At 35.7% G+C, this 23,567-nt stretch overlaps 3 protein-coding genes across 3 annotated transcripts; all 3 read right to left on the bottom strand.

The window, feature by feature from the left end:
- Positions 1-96: 96 nt before the first annotated feature.
- LOC121778726 (carotenoid 9,10(9',10')-cleavage dioxygenase 1-like) lies at positions 97-4,060 on the bottom strand. Its single transcript, XM_042176133.1, has 11 exons — positions 3,936-4,060; positions 3,690-3,830; positions 2,898-3,003; positions 1,981-2,240; positions 1,715-1,894; positions 1,561-1,639; positions 1,400-1,481; positions 1,267-1,329; positions 750-1,183; positions 477-679; positions 97-395 (listed from the first exon to the last, which is right to left on the bottom strand). The coding sequence occupies exons 1-11, from the start codon at positions 4,038-4,040 to the stop codon at positions 270-272; spliced, it is 1,779 nt and encodes a 592-aa protein (XP_042032067.1). The 5' UTR covers positions 4,041-4,060; the 3' UTR covers positions 97-269.
- A 1,143-nt stretch (positions 4,061-5,203) lies between these two features.
- On the bottom strand, positions 5,204-8,552 carry LOC121779156 (carotenoid 9,10(9',10')-cleavage dioxygenase 1-like). Its single transcript, XM_042176489.1, has 11 exons — positions 8,448-8,552; positions 8,220-8,360; positions 7,957-8,062; positions 7,069-7,328; positions 6,793-6,972; positions 6,638-6,716; positions 6,478-6,559; positions 6,345-6,407; positions 5,828-6,261; positions 5,554-5,756; positions 5,204-5,483 (listed from the first exon to the last, which is right to left on the bottom strand). Exons 1-11 carry the CDS (start codon positions 8,550-8,552, stop codon positions 5,379-5,381), a joined length of 1,758 nt encoding a protein of 585 aa, XP_042032423.1. The 3' UTR covers positions 5,204-5,378.
- A 10,153-nt stretch (positions 8,553-18,705) lies between these two features.
- LOC121778214 (exosome complex exonuclease RRP46 homolog) lies at positions 18,706-21,254 on the bottom strand. The gene is made up of 7 exons (XM_042175525.1): positions 20,929-21,254; positions 20,492-20,605; positions 20,043-20,164; positions 19,734-19,806; positions 19,570-19,637; positions 19,137-19,263; positions 18,706-19,016 (listed from the first exon to the last, which is right to left on the bottom strand). The coding sequence occupies exons 1-7, from the start codon at positions 21,032-21,034 to the stop codon at positions 18,895-18,897; spliced, it is 732 nt and encodes a 243-aa protein (XP_042031459.1). The 5' UTR covers positions 21,035-21,254; the 3' UTR covers positions 18,706-18,894.
- Between the last annotated feature and the right edge of the window lie 2,313 nt (positions 21,255-23,567).

Raw genomic sequence — 23,567 nt, 5'->3', positions numbered from 1 at the left:
ATTCATTTCCCAACCACCCAACTCGCTGACAGCGTCTCGTGGTGTGATAGGTTGTTTCTATGTCTTGTAAAGACATACATTCATAAAAGGGGAAAGTAATTAAATACAAATGCAATCTTATTAATTTATGTATATACAAAGACATCAACCAGTGAAATATTTCAAATTTCTGAGTTTCTCTAATGTTCAAGATTTAGGACAGTCTCATGTCCCAACACTTAGAATGACACAAACATACTAAACTATATTGTTACATATCTTTTACAAAGTCATATAGTTGTTTCTTCATAGTCAAATGGCACAAAAGCTCCATGAAATCCATAAGGCACTCTTGTTGGAAGATCGATTGCAGCAACCGGCTCGTTGCAGAAATCCTTGGCATCAACGACGTACACCTACAAGAAAAATGTGACAAGATTCACCAAAAACTTCATCACTAAAACATAATCAAGACTGATTCTGTTATAGCTAGTTACATGAGATGTGTTCCTGTCTTCATTATGTACGTTGGCAATGATCCATCCATCATCCTCGTCCACACCTCCCCTTTTGGCCACGAAAGCAGCACCCGTGCAGAAGGTGTTCCTCGGGAGCTTGTGGTGCTCGACCTTGATTAACCCATCGCATTGTTCCCTCTCGTGCAGGTGAAGTTTTGCTAGCCCTCCGAATTTTGCCGTACCTAGAATGATGTGTGAACCTTATTACAGTCTATAAAAGCTCGATTTCTCGTTCAATATGACAGGACCTACCTGCCGTGGAGCTGGCCTTTGAGCAGACCACCTGTGTGTAGCCGTACTTGCATATTTTGCCAATATACTTATCATTGATGATTGGAAACTCCATGGAGTAGTCCGTTCCCGTGAGGTTTCTCTCTGCCACCACTTCGCTCGTGAGCATGTTGAGCCTCCACTCATAAACACGCGTAAGAAATGGGGCGTCTGCACCAATCTGCTCAAGCCCTTTTGAGAACCACTCGTGCTTGTTAAGGCCAAAGTCGGGGCCTGGTATCATGGAGTCACGGGCCCTGCATGCCAAGACAACTACCTCATCATCTTGCTCGTGGCAGTTGATGATGTGGAAGGTGCAGCCTGGCTCCACGTCGAACCACTTGACAGAATCGGCCTCTCCATAACGAGGCATGATGCCAATCCTTGCATATTCTTCCCCATTGTACTTTATTAGACTACAAGTGAGCAATCAATCAACAATTAAAAAATGGCTGTAGTTCTATCAGATAATGGTGTGATCAAGGCGAAGAACACTCACGGTCCGCCTTTTATCAGTCGATTTATGTTTATGGTCAGAGGAAAATCCATGATCACATTGTACCTGATCAAAACAAGGCTATCATAGTTTAAGCCAAAAAATGAATATATTTTCCTCTGCCACGAACTCTTACCTCGTTGTGATCCCTATTTCGTGGCTAAGGCAGCATCTGTCTAGTTCGAGATCAACTTTGTGAAGCAGTCTATCTCCATCAACTAAAGACAAACTTGATGGAAAAGATTAAACCATGAAAATTTCAGTACTTGATAATGTAAAAGATTCTAGCATTCATACCTGAGATCACTCCAAGCTCGAAGTAAGGCTTTTCCGGATGAATCCCCATAATCACTAGCTCTCCCGTGTATGGATCTCTCTGCGTTGCTAAAGATTAACCGATGCACGAAGGAAGCAGGAAAAGTAAAAAAAGACTTGAAATCAAGTTAGTTACCTTTGGATGGCTGGTAAATGGCCTATTCCAAGAACCATTCACATCCCAATTTCGCCCTGTTTCTAGTGTGAAAATGTCTATCTCTTGAGGGATATGATTCTCTGCAGCTGAGTAGAGCTTCCCAGAGTGCTCAAACACACTCGTGTTGCTTACATACTTGTTCACAAACCCGAATCTCAACTAACACGAAACAGAGAAATTGACTAATCAGTGATCTCAACTCCAAAAAAAAAGTTGGAAAACCACATACTATTTGTGTTCCTCACATAGTTAAGAAGATAAGCAGACAACACAGCTAGGGAATCTCCTTCTGCAGCCGGAAGAAATGCCGGTTTCTTCCTGGACTTTTCTAGCTTGAAAGTGTCTGTTTCAACATGTCTGTTTCTGTAGGAAATCTCCCATCTGCCATCACCGTTTTTAGAGAAGTATAAAACATGAAGCATGCCTTCTCCTTCTACCCAAGTGTGGCTAGACTTTCCAAATACGGAATTTGTCGATTTTAAGCCACCAAATAGGGGGTTTGACCCTGCACCAAAGGCAACATCATCATCTTTTTTCTACAAAATTCAAGAAACCTTAAAAAATGGAACAACATTCCATCTTAAAACACTTTTCTAGTAATCCCATATACGTGTAAGAAAGGCCGTTGTATGCAAGAGACTGCCTTTTTTACACATCCTAGACCTATTTGTTGTCCTTTCCAACTACGATTGATGCCACTAAATTTCTATTTGTTGTGGAGATTTTTGAGGTGGGGCGTATAGGTGGCAAGAATCGGTCATACGATAACAAGAAACGGAACTTGCAAAGTGAAGCAGAACAAGTGAACAAGCATAATATGAATCGATCTGTTTGTTTCATCTATTCAAACAGGTATTTTCCGAGCCTTATGCAGAGATCCTTGTAATGAGCTTTATTCTACATCAATCAAAATATTAATTCTCTATTTTTGACTTTTACTATAAAGATTCATACAGTCTCCAAAGCTCCAACTATTTTTTATGAGAGATAATATCATTGTTATGTCACTGTCTACTTCATGATCAAAAGCTTTAACAACTTGCATGCATAAATTTATGAACTAGTACTGCATAGTATGAGTATATATTTTTAATCTGAAAACAATAATTTCTGATAAACTAAGTACTATGTATATCATATTATAACTAACGAAGAAAGTTACCATTTCTGATGTAAACTCCTGCCGGAAAACCAGCTGGGATCCTTCCATTTATCGATTCTGTCACGTCTACTGCTTCTCCAATCTCTTCCACCGGAGCAAAATTGCTCTGTGCATGAAATATTCACAAAAAAATGACATCTTTTTTTGAAAAGACTGAAACTTTATGAATCCCATGTGCATGAAATTTTAACAAAAAGTAAAATCTTTTTTGTTGGTTAAGGGAAAACTGATTGAAAATTTATGAATCCCTCTTGCATGAAATTTTCACATAAAATAACATCTTTTTTGTCAGTTTTGGAAATGATTTAAACTTTATGAATCCCTTTTTGCATGAAATTTTCACAAAAAGGAAATCTTTTTGGTTGGTTATGGAATAGATTGAAACTTTATGAAATCCAATTTGCATGAAATTTCCACTAAAAATGAAATCTTTTTTTTTGGTTATGGAAAAGGGTGAAACTTTATGAATCCCTTTTACATGAAATTTTCTCAAAAAATGAAAACTTTTTTGTTGGTTATGGATCGAAAAGATTGAAACTTTATGAATCCCATTTGCATGAAATTTTCACAAAAAATGAAATTATTTTTGTTGGTTATGGAAAAGATTGAAATTTTATGAATCTCTTTTTGCTTGAAAATTTCACAAAAAATGAAATCTTTTTTATTGGTTATGGAAAAGACTGAAACTTTATTAATCCCTTTTGCATGAAAATTTCACAAAAAATGACATCTTTTTTTGTTGGTTACGGAAAAGATTGAAACTTTATGAATCCCATTTGCAAGAAGTGTTACCTGAGATGGGAGCAAGGGCTGATCAATAAAGTGGAATACAGAATCGACAAATGCATCCAATAATCTCAGTGAGGCCTCTTTGATCGTTTTCGACACTTGGAATAAAATGGGGTTGCTTTTGTGGAGCTCCTTCAACAATGGCTGTATAAAGCCAAAGATTCTCATAAGCTTACATGTCAACACACACACTGAAACACACATGTATTAATAGTATACAAATATTTAAGCATTTTCAAGAAAGAATACCTTGAGAGTGGTGGAAGAATAAGAGAGAGAAGAATGAGAATGATGGTTGATTTTAGGGGGATATGAAGGTCTAATTGAGGAGCAACTCACTCCAAAACTGCCCATCTCAACTATGTGTATGTGTGTGTTTTACAGTTACATGTATAAACGTATATATAAAGAATAAGGTGTGGGTTTTAGTACAAATCAATAGTACTATACTATTTTTGAAGAGACCTTATTTTCTTGATTCATGTTTTGTCGTTTCAAGAAGAATCTTTTTGCCTCTATAGTGGGGGAATCTATAGGAGATTAGTTATGTCAAACATTGATACACAAATTGCTTTCGACAGATTAACATATAATATGCATGATGATATCCACATTCAATTGAAAAAGTTTGACTATGTACTTGGATCAACGACATCTAACACATCTAAATCTCATTTTAGATGAATCAAACATTTACATTTGCATCGGTTGCTGCGGAGCATCTCGAATAAAAAAAAAAGATTCCAAGTTACCGAAAATAAAATATGGTGGCATTAGTTGCCAAATTTCAAATCATCAGTTTGCTTGCCTTTAAAGAAATGTCTTACCTTTAAAGAAATCATAAGACAATCTCCAAAACTAGACTCTAATTACCTTGGCAAACCCGGTAAATTGGGTGGTTCGTGTTTTTGATAAACTCGAATCGAAACATGATATATTAAGGAAATTATCGGCACCATAAAGAAAACGACTCACACACGAACACGTTAACGACACAATTGCAACTAATTAATACTACTAAAACAGATCGATAAGGCCTATGCTCAAATCAACCATAACTAATAAACTATGAGATTACATAATTAATTAATATTAATAACAACTACTAATATTAATGTGATAACAGATTATTGAAATGCAACTAGGAGTGCGCCCCTCAATTTATTATCTTTTCTAACAACTAATTGGTTTGTGATAATACTATCACTTAATGGGAACATGGGAAATGACAATTTAGACTGAAACGAGAACAACCAAAACAAGGATTAACCTTAACAACTTGTATTTGGCTTATAACAAACCATACAAACAGAAGAATTAACATTAACTACATGCATTTGGTTGTAACAAACAATACGAACATAAACATCTAATCTTGTATTAGTAGTCACTGGTTTACTAGCTCGTTGACTTGCACACTACGTTCTGTTTCTTGTAAAGATTGGACATTCATAAAAGGGGAAAAGTATTTAAATACAAAAAATATCTTTATAATTTGTGTATATACAAATACATTATACAGTGAAATCTTACCAGAATTCTCAGTTTTTCTGATGTTCAAGATTTAAGACAGTCTCTCTAAATCTTTGTCCCAACACTTGAATGACACAAACACACTAAACTATATTGTTACATATCTTTTACAAAGTGTTGACTATTGTTTTCTAATCTCATAGAGTTGCTTCTACATAGTCAAAATGGCACAAAAGCTCCATGAAATCCGTAAGGCACTCTTCTTGGAAGATCAATTACAGCAACCGGCTCGTTGCAGAAATTCTTGGCGTAAACGACGTACACCTACAAGAAAAATGTGTCAAGATTCACCAAAAACTTCATCACTAAAACTGATTCTGTAATAGTTAGTTACATGAGATGTGTTCCTATCTTCATTATGTACGTATGCAACGATCCATCCATCATCCTCATCTGCGCCTCCCCTTTTGGCCACGAAAGCAATGCCTGAGCAGAAGGTGTTCCCCGGGAGCTTGTGGTGCTCGACCTTGATCTGCCCATCACATTGTTCCCTCTCTTGTAGGTGAAGTTTGGCCAGCCCTCCAAATTTTGGTGTGCCTGGAACAATGTGTGAACCTTAAAACGTACTATAAAAGCTCGATTTCTCATTAGAAATATGACAGGGCTACCTGATATGGAGCTGGCCTTTGAGCAGACCACCTGTGTGTAGCCATACTTGCATATTTTGCCAATATACTTATCATTGATGATTGGGAACTCCATGGAGTAGTCCGTTCCCGTGAGGTTTCTCTCTGCCACCACGTGTCCCGTGAGCAAGTTGAGCCTCCACTCATAAACACGCGAAAGAAATGGGGCATATGCACCAGTCTGCTCAAGCCCTTTTGAGAACCACTCGTGCTTGTTGAGGCCAAAGTCGGGGCCTGGTATCACGGAGTCACGGGCCCTGCACGCCAAGACAACTACCTCATCGTCTTGCTCGTGGCAGTTGATGATGTGAAAGGTGCAGCCTGGCTCCACGTTGAACCACTTGACAGAATCGGCCTCTCCATAACGAGGCATGACGCCAATCCTTGCATATTCTTCCCCATTGTACTTTATTAGACTACAAGTGAGCAATCAATCAACAATTAAAAAATGGCTCTAGTTCTATCACATAATGGTGTGATCAAGGCGAAGAACACTCACGGCCCGCCTTTTATCAGTCGATTTATGTTTATGGTCAGAGGAAAATCCATGATCACATTGTACCTGATCAAAACAAGGCTATCATAGTTTAAGCCAAAAAATGAATATATTTTCCTCTGCCACGAACTCTTACCTCATTGTGATCCCTATTTCGTGGCTAAGGCAGCATCTGTCTAGTTCGAGATCAACTTTGTGAAGCAGTCTATCTCCATCAACTAAAGAAAACTCATTGTAAATGATTCAACCATGAAATATTCAGTTCTTAATAATGTATAAGATTCTAGCATTAATACCTGAGATCACTCCAAGCTCAAAGTAAGGCTTTTCCGGATGAATCCCCATAATTACAAGCTCTCCCGTGTCTGGATCTCTCTGTTTTGCTAAAGATTAACCGATGACGAAGCAAACAGTAAAAGTGGAAAAAAAAACTTGAAATCAAGTTAGTTACCTTTGGATGGCTTGTAAATGGCCGATTCCAAGAACCTTTCACATCCCAATTTCGCCCCGTTTCTAGTGTAAAAATGTCCATCTCTTGAGGGATATGATTCTCTGCAGATGAGTAGAGCTTCCCAGAGTGCTCAAACACACTGGTGTTGCTCAGATACTTGTTCACAAACCCGAATCTCAACTAACACAAAACAGAGAAATCGCCTAATCAGTGATCTCAACTTGAAAAAAAAGGTAAAAAACCACCTAATTTTTAGTACCAATATGTAATCCTCACATAGTTAAGAAGATAAGCAGACAACACAGCTAGAGAATCTCCTTCTATAGCCGGGAGGAACGCCGGTTTCTTCCTAGCCTTTTCTTGCTTGAAAGTGTCTGTTTCAACATGTTTGTTTCTGTAGGAAATCTCCCATCTTCCATCACCATTTTTAGAGAAGTATAAAACATGAAGCATGCCTTCTCCTTCTATCCAAGTGTGGCTAGACTTTCCAAAAACGGAAATTGTAGATTTTAAACCTCCATATAGGGGATTTGGCCCTGCACCAAAGGCAACAGTATCATCTTTTTCAGGAAAATTCAAGAATCCTCAAAAAATTGGAACAACATTCCGTGTTACAACACTATGTAATAATCCCATATACGTGTAAGAAAGGCCATTGTAGAAAATAGACCGTGCCTTTTTACATATCCTAGACCTATTTGTCCTTTCCAATTATAGGTGGTGACGAGTAAGAATCAAGCAGATATGACAGAATCATCATAGGATAACACAAGAAACGGAACTTGCAAAGTGAAGCAGAACAATTAAACAAGCAATAGGTGAATGGATCTGTTTGTTTCATCATCGATTCAAACAGGAATTTTTGGAGCCTTTTGTATAGATCCTTTTAATGAGCTTTATTCTCATCAAACAAAAAACTAATTCTCTGGTTTTGGCTTTTACTATAAAGATTCCTACAATCTCCAAACTCCAACTATATGAGAAAAAAGATCATTGTTATGTCACAGTCTACTTCATGATCAGAGACTTATCTTTTCGGATACAAATCTACTTTATGAAAACAACAGCCAGCATAAATTTATGAACAAGATATAATTATTAATCTGAAAACAATAATTTCTGATTAACTAAGAATATCATATTGGAACTAACGAAGAAAGCTACCATTTCTGATGTAAGCGCCCGCCGGAAAATCATCTGGGATCCTTCCATTTATCGATTCTGTCACGTCTGCTGCTTCTCCGATCTCTTCCACCGGAGCATAATTGCTCTGTGCGTGAAATGTTAAGAAAAAATGTAATCTTTTTTTGGAAAGACTGAAACTTTATGAATCCCTTTTGCATGAAATTTTCACAAAAAGTGAAATCATTTTTGTTGGTTATGGAAAAGATTGGAACTTTATGAATCCCATTTGCAAGAAGTGTTACCTGAGATGGGAGCAAGGGCTGATCAATAAAGTGGAATACAGAATCGACAAATGCATCCAACAATCTCAGTGAGGCCTCTTTTATCGTTTTTGACACTTGGAACAAAATGGGGTTGCTTTTGTGGAGCTCCTTTGACAATGGCTATATATAGCCAAAGATTCTCATAAGCTTACATATTGTCAACACATTGATAATATACATAAATTTAAGCATTTGAAGAAAGAATACCTTGAGAGTGGTGGAAGAATATGAGAGAGAAGAATGAGAATGATGGTTGATTTCAGGGGGATATGAAGGTCTAATTGAGGAGCAACTCACTGCAAAACTACCCATCTCAACTATGTGTCTGTGTGTGTTTGACATGTATAAAAAGAATAAGGTATGGGTTTTAGGAAAAATCAATAAGTAGGAGTACTATATATAGAAATGAGTGATGCTAAATGGCCATAATGTGGCTGGCCATAAAACTAAAAAAATAGTAAAAAATAGTATATTAAATGCTAATTTACTTGAAATTAGTTCATCTTAAAAGTATTAATATTTCTGAGACTAATATACCCTTGTGCACAAATAACAAACTAAGTCATTAAATATCTTGGAAAAATTGAACTTTGAATACTACATGTAAATTCTTTTTCTATTTTTTATACTTCTATTTATTATTTTAATCGCTTAGTATGTATAGTTACTTTTCAAGTCAGTATATAAATACGTTTCTTTTATGTTTGCTTACTTTTTGATTATTCATTTTTTACAGTTATTTGTTTTCTAGTATATATTATTATTTTAATTGTTTAATATGTATAAATTACTTTTGAAATCAGAATATAAATATCTTCATGATATTAAAATTCTATAAATATTTAAAGTATACTACTATACTTAACATTAACATTTAAATAATTTATAAATAAAATAGATGTAAACATTAAACTGTACAATTATTTTTAGGTAGATATTTTCAATATTAAAAGTATATATAGAAAAACATAGTATTATTCTTAATTAAAATATAAAATTTATGGTGGAGATAAATAGGCCAAAACATAAGCAATTGGACCTTATATAAGTACCTTTTGCTAGTGCCCACTCTCACTCTATGTTGGACAACTTTTAAGACATTTGGAAATCAAATTCTTAAACACAAAAACCAAAATAAATATATAAATTTTTGTTGAAAAAAACCAAATAAGGTGTTACTATGTACGAGGTATTACATTTATAAATATTAGTAGTATAAAGTATGATACTATAGACTCCTTCAAAGCAATGAATATTTATTGTAGTGTAAACAAAAGTAATTTAAAACTATAATATTATATCAATCGAATTTCTATTTTTTAAATTGAATCTCCAATATATTTTTCGGATTCAAATTCTGTTAAAGGGTCAGTGAAATAAGAAGGCAAAATTACAATATGGCATAATGTGAAAAATAATATTTTATAGTTCAATTGTACACAAAAATATAATGATCATTTAGTATAATAATTTATATTGATAGCATAAGTTGTGCTATCTACGAGTCTCAGTTGATATTGAAATTTGAAGTAAAAAATTGAGAAAAGGGTAATTAAATAAAATTATCTTAGCACTAAGTATAACTATTAATTTATTACATTGACTTTTATAAATATTTACAAAAATGTCATTGTGTGGCTGGGCACATTATGGCTAAAATGTCATTGTGTGGCTGGGCACATTATGGCTGCATAGCATTATTCTTTTGGAATATCTTATTTTCTTGAGTCATGTTTTGTCTTTCAAGAAGCATCTTTCTGCCTTCTACAGTGTGGGAATCTATATATGGCAAATGGCATGGAGTTTATATAGTTATAATAATTAAACATTACTACACATCATTGTTTTTGAGAGATGAACACATATGCTATCTAAATTAAATAGGAAAAGAGATTGACTTTTAGTCAGTGGCATCTCACATATCTAAATCTTGGTTGTGATGAATTAAACATTTACATTTGCATCGGTTGCTGCGAAAATCTCGAAAAAAAAAGAGATAAAAAAAATTAAAATTTGTGGCATTATTTTCAAATTTCAAGTCATTAGTTTGCTTGTCTTTATAGAAAAACATAAGGTAATTAATCTACAAAACTGCGATACCAATTATGGTTCGTGTTGCCGAGAAGCCCAAACCCAAACATGACATATTAAGGAAATTTTCGACAGCATAACGAACACGACTCGCACACATACACGTTAACTATACAAGTAACTTGTTAACTACATGATTGCAACTAAATAGTGACACGGATTGATAAAAACTCAGTTTCACACTACACAATTTACAGACTAATACATAAATACACCATAATTAATAAACTATGAAATTATATAATTATTGTTGGTTCTACTGATTACAAGATAACAAGACCGGGCGTAATATAACCCAAAAGAAAGAAAAGGAGCAACTGAACTAAATGAAATTACAACGTAAGAATTCGAAACAAAGAACCGTGAACTAAGTTTAGCCGAGTCGAGGAGGCCTCTTCCCGCAAGACGAGATACGCCCCGGTAGTGCTCTTCGGTTTGGCGTGTCGTCCCCAAAGGTAAAACGGCTACGTCTCTATTGATGCAGCACCGCAATCAGTAGAGCTCCGGCGAACTGGATGGAGGAGAGGGCAGAGCTTCGACAGAAGGACAATGCAGAGAGAGGGAGAGAGCTTATGATGCAGAGAATGCTTGGAATTGTGTGTCCTAATGCAGTGGTATGGCTAGCCTATTTATAGGCCAAGCCACCATGCAGGGTCAACCGAGCCATGAAGGCTCATCATGGCAGATTCGTAACCGACGTCGGTTACGAGCGTGTGGCAGGCGTGTGCCTTTCGCATGTGGAGCGTGTGGATTTCTCACGTGGCAGCCGTGACTGTGCCTCGCTTGACGACGTGTCAAGCCACTTGGATTGCTGACTCGGCGGTGGTCCAAAAAGAATAGTTTGGGCCAAGCCCCAAGGCCAAAGACCACCCAAAGTCCAAGTCCAAGTCCAAGTCCAAGATCGAGATCGAGATCGGGATTGGGATCGGGATCGGGCCCGGGCCCGAGGCCCGCGGCCAGCGAGCGCGAGCGCGAGCACGAGCACGTGCACGAGCACGGGCTCGGGCTCGGGCGGGCGGTCGGCGGCGGCGGCGCGCGCGTGTGCGCGAGTGTGGGCTCTTTCACCCATCTTGGTCCACTATAATTATTAAGTAACATAAAGTCACTTAATTTATACACATTAAAAGATATGTTAATCCTCCAATGTGGGATAATTAACACTAGTTAATTATTCCCTAAGCTCCAACTCCAAGCTTTAATTAAAAGCTAATTATGCCCAACTTTAATCCACTATTTCTTACTCACCGGAAATCAGATTTGAGAAAGTGAATATACTACATTTATCTACGTAAAATGTAGATCGACGCTATGTCATTTAATTTCACAAAATTAAATGTCTCGTCACATTTATTATTTGGTCAAAATCCATTGACCGGGCATATTTAATACCATGATTTCTACAATCCTCCACATGAGTGGAAATAGCCGAATGCATATGCATGTAGACACAAGCTCAACCCTCGAGAGGTATATAAGCATAAGGATAGGTAGTTGTTGACTTTGAACCCTCCATAGTCGACACCATCGGATACACAAGCGGCTTAGTAGCGCGATGCTTTGAACTAATCCCCCACGGCGTGCACCGAGACAATGGTGTTAACGCTTAAACACCTCAACCTCATCCGTTCTCACGTTTTGTGTCCATTGCGGTCTTGGACACCACTTTGGATTCATAAGTGCATTTTTTTATGAAGCGACCACACTTCGCACTTACATAGGTGATTCTTAGTCAAGTACATTGCCATACTTGGTCTCTTTGAGAATTCCATCTCTTTGAGATCCTTAAGAACCATTAAAAGTCATAGACTTAGCCTTTACCACTAGGCAAGCTCTCCAACACTCTATTGCTCTCTAGGGAATAGATATAGTTGAGTGTTTCTCATGAACTCTCATAGCTTAGTTGTCCCTTTGAACCAAGTTCTTGGGATCTCCAGTCATCATGGTTGGGTTACCACTATGATAGTTCTTTAGTTTGTGGATTTCAAACTCATTCCCTCTAGCAACTTATTCATTTGATCACGGTTTAACCCTTTGGTTAGCGGATCCGCTAGATTATCTATTGACTTCACATAGTCAATTGTAATCACCCCTGTTGTGATCAAATGTCTCACGGTGTTATGTCGTCGACGTATATGTCGAGACTTACCGTTATAGAAGCCATTGTTTGCCCTTCCAATAGCTACTTGGCTATCGCAGTGGATCAGCACTGGTGGCACTGGCTTAGACCAACATGGAATGTCTTCAAGGAAGTTCTTAAGCCACTCGGCTTCCTCACCAGCCTTATCCAAGGCAATGAACTCCGATTCCATTGTTGATCGGGCTATACAGGTCTGTTTTGTGGATTTCCACGATACAGCACCACCCCCAATAGTAAAGACATATCCACTTGTTGAAAGTGAGTCTCTATTATCGGATATCCAATTGGCATCACAGTACCCTTCAAGTACCGGGGGGTATCTCGAGAAGTGTAGCCCAAGATTTTGAGTGTGTTTTAAATATCTCAAAACCCTCACAAGAGCTCTCCAATGCTCTTTGCTTGGATTGCTCGTGTAACGACTTAACTTGTTCACGGCACAAGCAATGTCAGGTCGAGTGCAATTAGTCAAGTACATAATGCACCCGATGACCCGTGCATACTCTTCTTGTGCAACGGGCTCGCCTTTGTTTTTGCTCAAGTGAACGTCGAGTTCAATTGGAGTCTTAACCGGCGTGCCATCATAGGCTTTGAATTTATTCAATATCTTCTCAACATAATGTGATTGTGTTAAGATGATTCCATCATTCGTTCTTAGAATCTTCATTCCAAGAATTACATCGGCTAGACCCATGTCTTTCATGTCAAAGTTTCTCTTTAACATGGCCTTTGTATCGTTAATTACTTGAGTGTTACTACCCAAGATTAACATATCATCAACGTAGAGACACACTATAACATGACCGTTATTAGTGCTCTTGATGTAGACACATTTGTCGCACTCGTTGATTTTAAACCCATTTGATAACATCACATTATCAAACTTCAAGTGCCATTGCAATGGCGCTTGTTTCAATCCATATAGGGACTTTACGAGCTTGCATACCTTTTTCTCTTGTCCAGGTACTACAAACCCTTCGGGTTGTTCCATATAGATTTCATCTTCTAGTTCACCATTTAGAAACGCGGTCTTTACATGCATTTGATGAATCTCAAGATTGTGCAATGCAGCAATAGCGAGAAGCACTCGTATAGATGTAATCCTTGTTACAGGTGAATAGGTATCGAAGAAGTCATGTCCTTCCTTTTGTTTAAAACCCTTTACTACTAATCGGGCTTTATACTTATCAACTGTTCCATCGGCCTTAAACTTTCTTTTAAGAACCCATTTGCATCCTAAAGGTTTAGCACCTTCGGGCAAATCAACCAACACCCATGTGTGGTTTAGCAAAATTGAATCAATTTCGCTTTGAACAGCTTCTCTCCAATGCAGCCCGTCTGGGCCAGCAAAGGCTACTTTTATCGATGTTGGTTCTTCATCCAACATGAAAGCAATGTAGTCAGGACCAAAAGTTTTTGGTGTTCTGACTCTATTACCACGTCTTAGTACTGTATCTTTTGGATCGGGCCTTGCACGCTTGCGCGATTCAGGTTCCGCATCTGCTGATTTAGAACTAGTGGCTTCTTCTTCCACTTGTTTAGAACTAGTGGCTTCTTCAATTCTTGTCTCAGAATTGGTTGAGACTTTTTCCTTGTCTTTGCAAGGAAATGTATTTTCGAGAAATACAGCATTCCTCGACTCAATTGTTGTTCCTACTGTGATAGTTGATATTTCAGACTTGTGAACAACAAATCGATATGCACTACTGTTAAGTGCATATCCAATGAAGATGCAATCAACCGTCTTAGGTCCGATTGTAACTTCTTTGGGCGGAGGAACCATCACCTTTGCCAAACACCCCCACACTTTGAGGTATTTGTAGGATGGCTTCCTTCCCTTCCACAACTCATAAGGAGTGACATCTTTTCCTTTGAGAGGGATCTTATTCAAGATATAGTTGGCTGTCAAAACAGCTTCCCCCCACATGTTATGTGGTAATCCTGAAGTTAGAAGCAGTGCATTCATCATCTCTTTTAGAGTTCGATTTTTGCGTTCTGCAACACCATTAGATTGTGGTGAATATGGAGCAGTTGTTTGATGAATTATACCACTTGCGTTGCATAACTCCTCAAACGGGGCTACATATTCGCCTCCTCTATCGCTTCGAATCGATTTGATTTTACAACCAAGTTGATTCTCAACTTCGTTCTTATAATTTTTTAACGCTTCTATTGCTTCATCTTTACTTCTTAAAAGATAAATGTAGCAATACCTTGTGCAATCATCTATGAAAGTGATAAAGTACTTTTTACCACCTCTTGTTTGCACCATCTTTAAATTACATACGTCCGTGTGAATTAATTCAAGGGGTTTTGTGCTTCGTTCAACCGAGTGAAACGACAACTTAGTCATTTTTGCTTCAAGACAAATTTCACATTTATCTTGGATATCCAATTCATTAGCCTTTAGTAAATCCAAATTTACTAATCTTTTAATGGCTTTTGAATTTACATGTCCCAATCTACAATGCCACAAATTTGAAGACTCGGTCAAATAAGAGGAAGTAGATGCTTTATTATTATTCGCCAATGGCTTTGCAACACTGCGAGTTGCTACACTAAGCTTGAAAAGCCCATCGGTTACATAACCTTTTCCGAGGGATTTTCCAAACTTATACAAGACAAACCTATCGGACTCAAATACAAGTTTAAACCCCTTATTAACTAGTATTGATCCTGACACTAGGTTCTTGCGGATGTCCGGGACATGCAGCACATCCTTCAAGGTGATAGTTAGGCCAGACGTCATCATGAGAATCACGTTGCCAACGCCGAGGACTTCGGACGATGCTTGATTCCCCATGTTGATTTTCCTCCCTTCAACAGCAGTGTAGGAGGCAAACTTGCTCCTGTCGGAGCAAACATGAGCAGTAGCGCCGGTGTTGATGTACCAGCCTCCCTTGTTATCAACAAGGTTAACCTCTTCAGTGACCACTGCAATGAGGTCGTTCTCATCCCAGTCCTTGAACTCCTTCTCAACGACGTGGGCTGCCGGCTTCTTCTTCTTGCTGCGGCAGTCTTTAGCAAAGTGGCCTGGTTTGCCACACTTGTAGCAGTCGCCTTCAAACTTCTTTGAAGGCTGCTTTCCCTTCCCTTTGTCATTTGGACGGTTTGGGCGAGGGCGTTTGTTGGAGGGTCCGCCCCGCTCCAACAGATTGGCTTTGGCCTCATTTGAGGTGAAACCCTTAGCCTTTTGATCACTTTTGCGCACGTCGGCCTCGATGCGCAACTTCACGATCAAGTCTTCAAGGGTCATCTGCTTTCGCTTGTGCCTGAGATAACTCTTGAAGTCCTTCCAACTTGGAGGGAGCTTGTCAATGATCGTGCACCTTAGGAATTTGTCGGGCAAGGTCATCCCTTCAGCCACTAATGAGTGGATGATCATTTGGAGCTCTTGGACTTGCTCCATGACGGGTCGAGAGTCGACCATTTTGTAGTCCATAAACTTGGATGCTACAACTTGTTCCGTCCCTGCAGCATTATCTATGATATACTTCTTTTCTAGGTTTTCCCACATTTGTTTAGATGTGGTTACATTGGAGTATACATTATAGAGGTTATCATCTAATGCACTTAAAATAAAATTTTTACATAGATAATCCCCTTTTCTCCAAGCTTCATAGTCTGCCATGACTTCGAGCCTAGTCTCTTGGTCGCTTGGCGCGGGCGGCTCGTTCTCCGTGAGGAAGTTGGCGACGCCCAATATTGTCAAGTAGAACAAATATGATAAACATTATATTAATCCATTAATTTCTTATATTGATAAACTAAGAAACCAAATATGATAAACATTATATTATTCCATTAATTTCGTATATATATTGATTTTGTATCCAAAGGCCGTAACTACTAGTACATGAACATTCTTTCAGTAAAAATTAAAAATTTGAATATGTGGATAACTGTCCAACAACACAATATGTTTATAAAATAGATACAATGTAGTCAGGGTGCGCGTTATAATGTTAACTTTTTAAAAATTGATAACTTGCTGACTCATTAACGCAGTGTATAAAAAATGTCAACACGGTCACATTAAAATGTCAACACAAATTTGTGTTGACACTTTAAATATCAATTTCAACACCATGTATTAAAATATCAATTAAATTTATGTTATCATTTCAATGTCATCGTGTTGACATTTTTAATACACTGCATTAATGAGTTAACAACTTAAGAAAGTTAGCAACGGATCACACATAATCTAATCATATTTTTTTTTATAAAATTATCAATAATAATTTCGTATCTGTACTAAATTGTTTCGTATCAATAATAATAATTTCTGCAAAAGTGTCTTACCAAGTGAATTGCGGTTGATTGATCTAGAGATTTGAATACAAACAAGTAGTGCGCCCTTTAATTTATTATCTTTGCTAACAAGCAATTGGTTATCATAATACTATCACTTATTAGGAGCATGGGAAATGCCAATTTTGAATGGGACAAGAAACAGCCAAAACAAAAAATTGCGAAATGTGCACAATTGATCTTGTATTAACAGTCACTACAAGAAGGATTAACATTAACACTTGTATTTGGATGCAACAAACCATACAAACAGAAACATCATAAGAAGAATTAACTTTTAACTACATGTATTTGGCTGCAACAAACCATTCGAACATAAACATCTAATCTAATCTTGTATTAATAGTCACTACAACATGGATTAACATTAACAACTTGTATTTGGGTGCAACAAACTACACAAACAGAAAGATCTTAAGAAAGGAGAAGGAAGAATTAACATTAACAACTTGTATTTGGCTGCAGTGAACCATCTAAACATAAACATCTAATTATCTTGTCTCAATAGTCACTACAACAAGGATTAACATCAACTCATATTTGGCTGCAATGAACTGTACAAACAGAAACATCTTAAAAGGAGAGGGAATGATTAACACTAACAACTTGTATTTGGGTGTAACAAACCATACAAGTAGAAACATCTTAAGAAAGAAGAGGGAAGCTGGGGATTAATAAACTAGTGTAATAGTACAGTAAAAGTTAGTTATCTTTTTTTTAATAACAAAAATTATAAAGTCACTTACACAAAGAATTATTTAGAAAAATGATTTTATTACAAGGGCTTGTTTGATTTGGTTATAAAGGCTTGAAAAGCCACCTTTTCAACCCATTAACAAGTGTTTAGTGGCGGTGGCAACGCGGGAGACGAAGAGCAAGGCTCAGGAGACGAGTCTTGCCAACCTGGATGCGGCTTGACAATTTGAATGAAGAAGGCTTGTCGTATAAGGAGGAGTTCACTGCAACTAGCTGTTGAAACCATGGCAAATCTATTCTTAAAAACTAACTACTTTAGACATTAGTATATTGCACATTTGGTGAGGATTGAATGTTAATGTGGGCGTTTCTTTGAGCTTGATTGCATCTTTTGGGTGATCTTTTTGGTGTTTGATGTATAAGTTGGCCTAATTTTTGTTTGTTCTTTTCTGCACTTAGATTCATGTTTAGTTAGTAAATGTTGTGTTAGCTTATATCTTGAAATATTATTGTCTTGTTTACAAAGATGAGAACTTGGAAAATTGTACTTGGGATGGTTGAGAAGATTTGCTTGTTTTGAAAAGATCTGTTCTCATTGGCCAGTAAATTAGGATGAATATTTTGTTTACTGAATTTGCCTTCATTTTATGTTTGCTTAATAAATTTGTCTGCATTTTTTTGTTTGTTTCATGACTTTGTTGTCTGAATCTTGTTCTTCATTTTCCTTACAAGTCTCTCTTTTGGGGTTCTATTTTTGCTTTCTATTTGAGCAGTAGGTTTGTTGCAACCAAACCATGCTCAATAATCCTCATAAAATCATTTAATTTGAATAATTTTATAAAAAAACTATTCTGTATGAAATTTAAAGTTTAAGAGTTATTTTAAGAAAGAGAGATTGCTTTAAATAATGATTTTTGGTCGTACACTAAAAATAAGATGGAAATGTAAGAATAAAATCCTATGTTAAAATGACTTAAAATCCCATGTTAAAATGACTTAACAACCTTTATTCGTTAAAAATGGTGAGAAAAAGTCACGTGGAGATCATTGAAATATGATTGCAGAATATAAGGGTCAAGATGTGGTTATTTGTTATATTCCCTAATTAGCATATATGATCACAGCCCAGGTATCTATTAAATATTTTAGTAAACTAAACAAATGTAAAATTAATTAGCTACCACCCTTCTCAAAACAATAATATTTTAAATCTATAAGGTAGTAGGAGTATTAATCATGATCATAAAAATTCAAATCAATAACAAACAACGAAGCATAAACCATATAGTATATCCAAACAGTATAGTGCAATTAATAACCTAAAAACAATTTGGAAACATTACTCTATATCTAAAAACATATTTTAATACCCATCAATATGATTTTCACTTGTATTGTTGTTTTTGGCTGCAACAAAGTTCAAGCTGCCTTGGATGAGTAGTTACCTCCTGCAGATTGTGATCGCATTTTCTTTTTCAGAATATTGGATAGCGGAGTAATTGCAGCTCGTCCTTGTTCTACGCAGTGAAAGTAATCATCCACTGTATAAATAACAATTAGCCTCAGGTATGAAGATATTAGTACAGTGCAGTTTTGAAATATTACCAACAAATGAGAAAGTTGCAAGTTTTTGATGAAAAGATACGAACAAGCCAGATTACCTGTCATTACACCGTGTGTAAGAGACGTAATGATCTCTTGCTCTGTTGTGGTCGCAGGTGTTGATTCTTCAGGGGTTATTGAATGAATTGAGCTGGGAAATACTAAGCACACAAAAGCCTTCATTTTCTGCCAAAGTAAACTACCATGTCAAACAAGAGGCACTTTTTATAGACATAAATGGAATGCACTAAATGTGATTCAAACTAAACTCGGATTAGAAGTCATTTGAAATTACGAAACTACAAGCAAAAAAAACATGGGATGAGTTTCACTTTGCTCGTAAGTGAGCAATGGAACTACTGGGGAGGTAATATCTACGACAGGAAACTTCACAAGAAACTAGCACAAAAGAAATGACAGGTTCCACAGGTCTACGATAATAAGGAAGAAATGAAGTTACAAACTAGAACAAAAAAATTATATCAAGATTACCTGTTCTTCTAGCTTGCTCGGATCCAATAATATTTGCCCACTTTCAGTGAGACAACAGCACAAGGAGACTAGAGGAAAAGAACGCAACACCATCAGAACTCTACTCAATCTATAAAATCTGGATTATAGGAACATAAGAAACAAACACTACTATAATGTATTGCCTGCAAGAGATTTCAAAGGGATTCCAGCATCTACAAGAGCAGCACACGTTGCATGTATGGCACATGGAAGAAGCTTACAAATGCTTGGTCAAAGAATCCAGAAGTTTATAGGACTTTTAAATGAGGGGGAGAAACAGAGATGTTGGACACTGTATGCAACCAAACCAGACAAGAAAAACAAGGATGTGTAACAAGATTCATATTTTAAAAACAGTTAGGAGTAACTGGACTCTTTTGCCTTGTGAGTGATTCGAATCAAAAGGCGGAATCCCATATATTAGACAAAACAAACAAACCAGGGAAGGATACAGAACCATCATCATGAACAACCTGAACTATTATTGACGTGGTGGTGTTGGGATGAACTGTCAAAAGGCAGATATTTTGCAATGTTCTCTTCAATATCATCTCAAACTCCTTTTCAATTTTTCCTGACAAATTCCCATATCCAAAAATTAGCCAATGGCACATCAACTATGAGTAGCAATCAAATAAAATAATTTTAAAAAGTAAAACAGTTATTTGCCCCTTAAGGGACAAATAAAGGAACATGATAAAAAAAAACTTAGCATAAAACCAGCAAAGCTTAGAAGCTCAAATGGAATGAAATGCATCAAGCTTAATACTAGAAAATTTAATATGAAAGTACGCTAGAATACATATGTTGCATACACTCAGTTTCATCTCACAAAATAGCAAACATTTAAATGGCTTCAATGCAAGAATACAAAATCGTTAACACTGTATATGAATCTCACCAATCTGTCCCGTTATGGCTTTCCAAATGACTTCAATGCAAGCTTTCTCTGGGTTTTCATTCTTCTTCGTCCCGGCTTTAGGTCCAAAAACAGCGGCAAGCACCCTAGTCTCTCCTGAAACATAGCAAATGTAAACTAGAAACAATTCTACATAAACTAATTAAGAAATGGCAATAAGAAACTCTGGAGTTGATATTGATTAGCCCTAAATAAGATTTCCTCAGCATTTTTAGGTCATCACCAAAATTAGTACCAACATAAGAAATGCAATGCAAAATCAGAAACTCAGATCGAAGCTTTTACTGTTAAAATCATTAACCAGGCCACTAGAATCAACGGAGAGATAAGAACTAACTATACAAAGCGAGCTCACATCTAATTGAAAAAATAAAGCCTAAATGTAGACAAAGAGGAAAAGGGGGGAAAATGAGTTGTACCGTGAGAACAGTTGGCGGAGCCATGGGCGCGGCTGAGGACGTCGCGAGAGCAGTCAATTGGTCTCAGCTGGTTAGCACCACGCCCACCTGCTCTCTCTATATCCATTGATATGCGCTCTCTATAATATTTTCACAAATTACGATTGAAGATCAATTTTTTTCTGAAGCTATTCTCTCTGTTACAAGCTAAATTGAAGTTTAACAAAAAAATCTCAGAAGCTGAAGTTCAAATCTAGGGTTTTGGAGGTTTAGACTTTAGCGGGAAGATGAACAGTATAAGAAGTTAAAATCGCATTCGAGAACTAGCACTTTCTTTTCTCTCTTTTTTTTGCCTGATCTATTAATTAATATACGCGTTTCATCTTTCATGAATTTTAATGGAAAACTAGTACGTGCTTCTACTAAGTACTTAATCCTGAATCAGATTCGAGTAGATTTAGTTGAAAAATCTAATTGTTATAGGAAATTGGAATGTCTACAAAATGCAAAAAAAAAAAAAAGGGCAAAAAGTCCCAAAAACGTAACTACACCAATTATTCAGATATTATTGGTGCTAATAAAATTTTCCTTTTACTAGAAATATGCATACCCAATTCTCCAAGTACAATTTAGTCAATATAAAAGGGAAGTTTTGCGAAAATTAACTAAAATGTCATGATAATTTGAATGTATATATATGAGACTATAAATTGAATATTCATTTCATAAAATTGAGACATAAATTTTTTTCAGATCTTTTAATTTGTTGGAGAAAGTGAATAGACCTCAAATGAAGCATCGTGAAAAGGCTTTGGAGTTATACCTATTGAAATTATAATTATAATTAAAATAAATTGCATGTTCATATGGAATTATACATTAAAATTATAATTGATCAGTTTTTTTATTTTTTTACGTGTCTATATCTATTTATTTGCATGATAAGATTTTTATATAAAATATATTGAGATGTTTTATGTTTTGATTGATTCTAATGTTTCTTTAATTATTTTAGTATTAATATTGTAATCGTTAATTGAATTCATATTTTATAGAAGACGTGAGTGGATCCATTTTATCGATAAAAACTTTAATTATGTTTGTTTAATTCTACAGATAATATAGTGTATAAATTTTTTTCTAAAATTAATGGGTGATCCCTCTTTTGTACAATTCTTTATTGGAGTATGATTTAACAATGGAATATTGTAGCTTGTGATTAATTATTTCATATTTTAATCTATACTTATTATATACTTTTTGTTTACCATTTTCAATATTGTCAGATTTTTTTTGCTATTTTACATTATTAATTTATTTCTCATCAGTTTTTATGATTTGATTTCTTTTTACTTTTTTTATCATTTATTCCATGCATTTTTTTATTTAGAATTCTTTTATCTTATCATTATTTTATCAACAAAATTAGACTTATTTTAGAAAATTTTATAAACATTAGTACTATTATATAGGTTCCTCTTCTAATGCTTTTAACACCATAATCCAAAACTAAGACTAAATCTACACCCTTATATTTTAAAATGAGTGGACTAGATTAAAGCTCACAAATATCAATAAATAGTAGACAAAATATCAACAAAATGATAATATCGTCATTATGTTATCATATGATAATTTTTGTGGGTTTTTTTTATATCAACATGGTGTATTGCAAATATCAACAATATGGCATGAGGATATCAACACAAGTATAAGAAAATATCAACACAGTTTTATTGAGATTTTACATACACTATATTGAGATTTCTTTTTGCATTTGTTGATAAAATCTAATTATCAACGTATACGAAAATTGAAATATAAATTATCAAATTTTATCACCCGAACATCGTCGGAACATATGCAATTGAGATCTCATTGGAATCCTTATAAAATTATCTTTAATTTGATATATTTTTTGTGAAAAAATAATTTAAATCGAAAGAGTTACGTAAATTTAAAATTTTGAGATGATTTTGATAAGAGAGAATTGACATTAATACCCTTTAAATTTATTTACTAATTATTTAAATTTAAAATATAATACACTTGTCATTATTTTAACCATTGAAACTCTTAATCTAATGGCTAAGAATTGGTCTTATTTTTGAATTGTTAATTAGTTAACAATTGATCATGTCCCCTATTATATATGCGTAATCATGTTAATATGATATTATATCTATATTTAGTATTAATGTTATAGGCTATTATCATGTCCTTAATATATTAATTCTATACACTAAAATATTATATTTATATTAAAATTAAAATAAGAAAAGTTATATAGTATTTGAAATTAGATAGATATAATATTGCCTTCCTTACATGATTATCTATATATAACAAGGGGTGTGTGATCAATTGTTAACTCACCCCTTAATTGCTAACTACAACTAATTTAACACCATAAGGGTCCGTTTGGTGTCCATATTGGCCCAACATATGTTAGAAGATAGTAACCTCCAATAGCAGGTTTGGTGTTTGGGATAGTAATCTTTGCTGTGTGTTTGGTTGTACAGACCCAAATCAACACCCTTTCAATAATCCGTTTGGTAAGCCGCATCGAAAGTATAGATACAAAATCTGATACCCGAATTTATCCTCGGTTAAATTCCTTATTACCTAAAGTACCCTCATTCTCATTTTTTGGCGGTGAA

This window comes from Salvia splendens, chromosome 19, assembly GCF_004379255.2.
Source record: "Salvia splendens isolate huo1 chromosome 19, SspV2, whole genome shotgun sequence".
Classification (NCBI taxonomy): Eukaryota; Viridiplantae; Streptophyta; class Magnoliopsida; order Lamiales; family Lamiaceae; genus Salvia; species Salvia splendens.
This window is presented reverse-complemented; position numbering and strand designations above follow the sequence as displayed.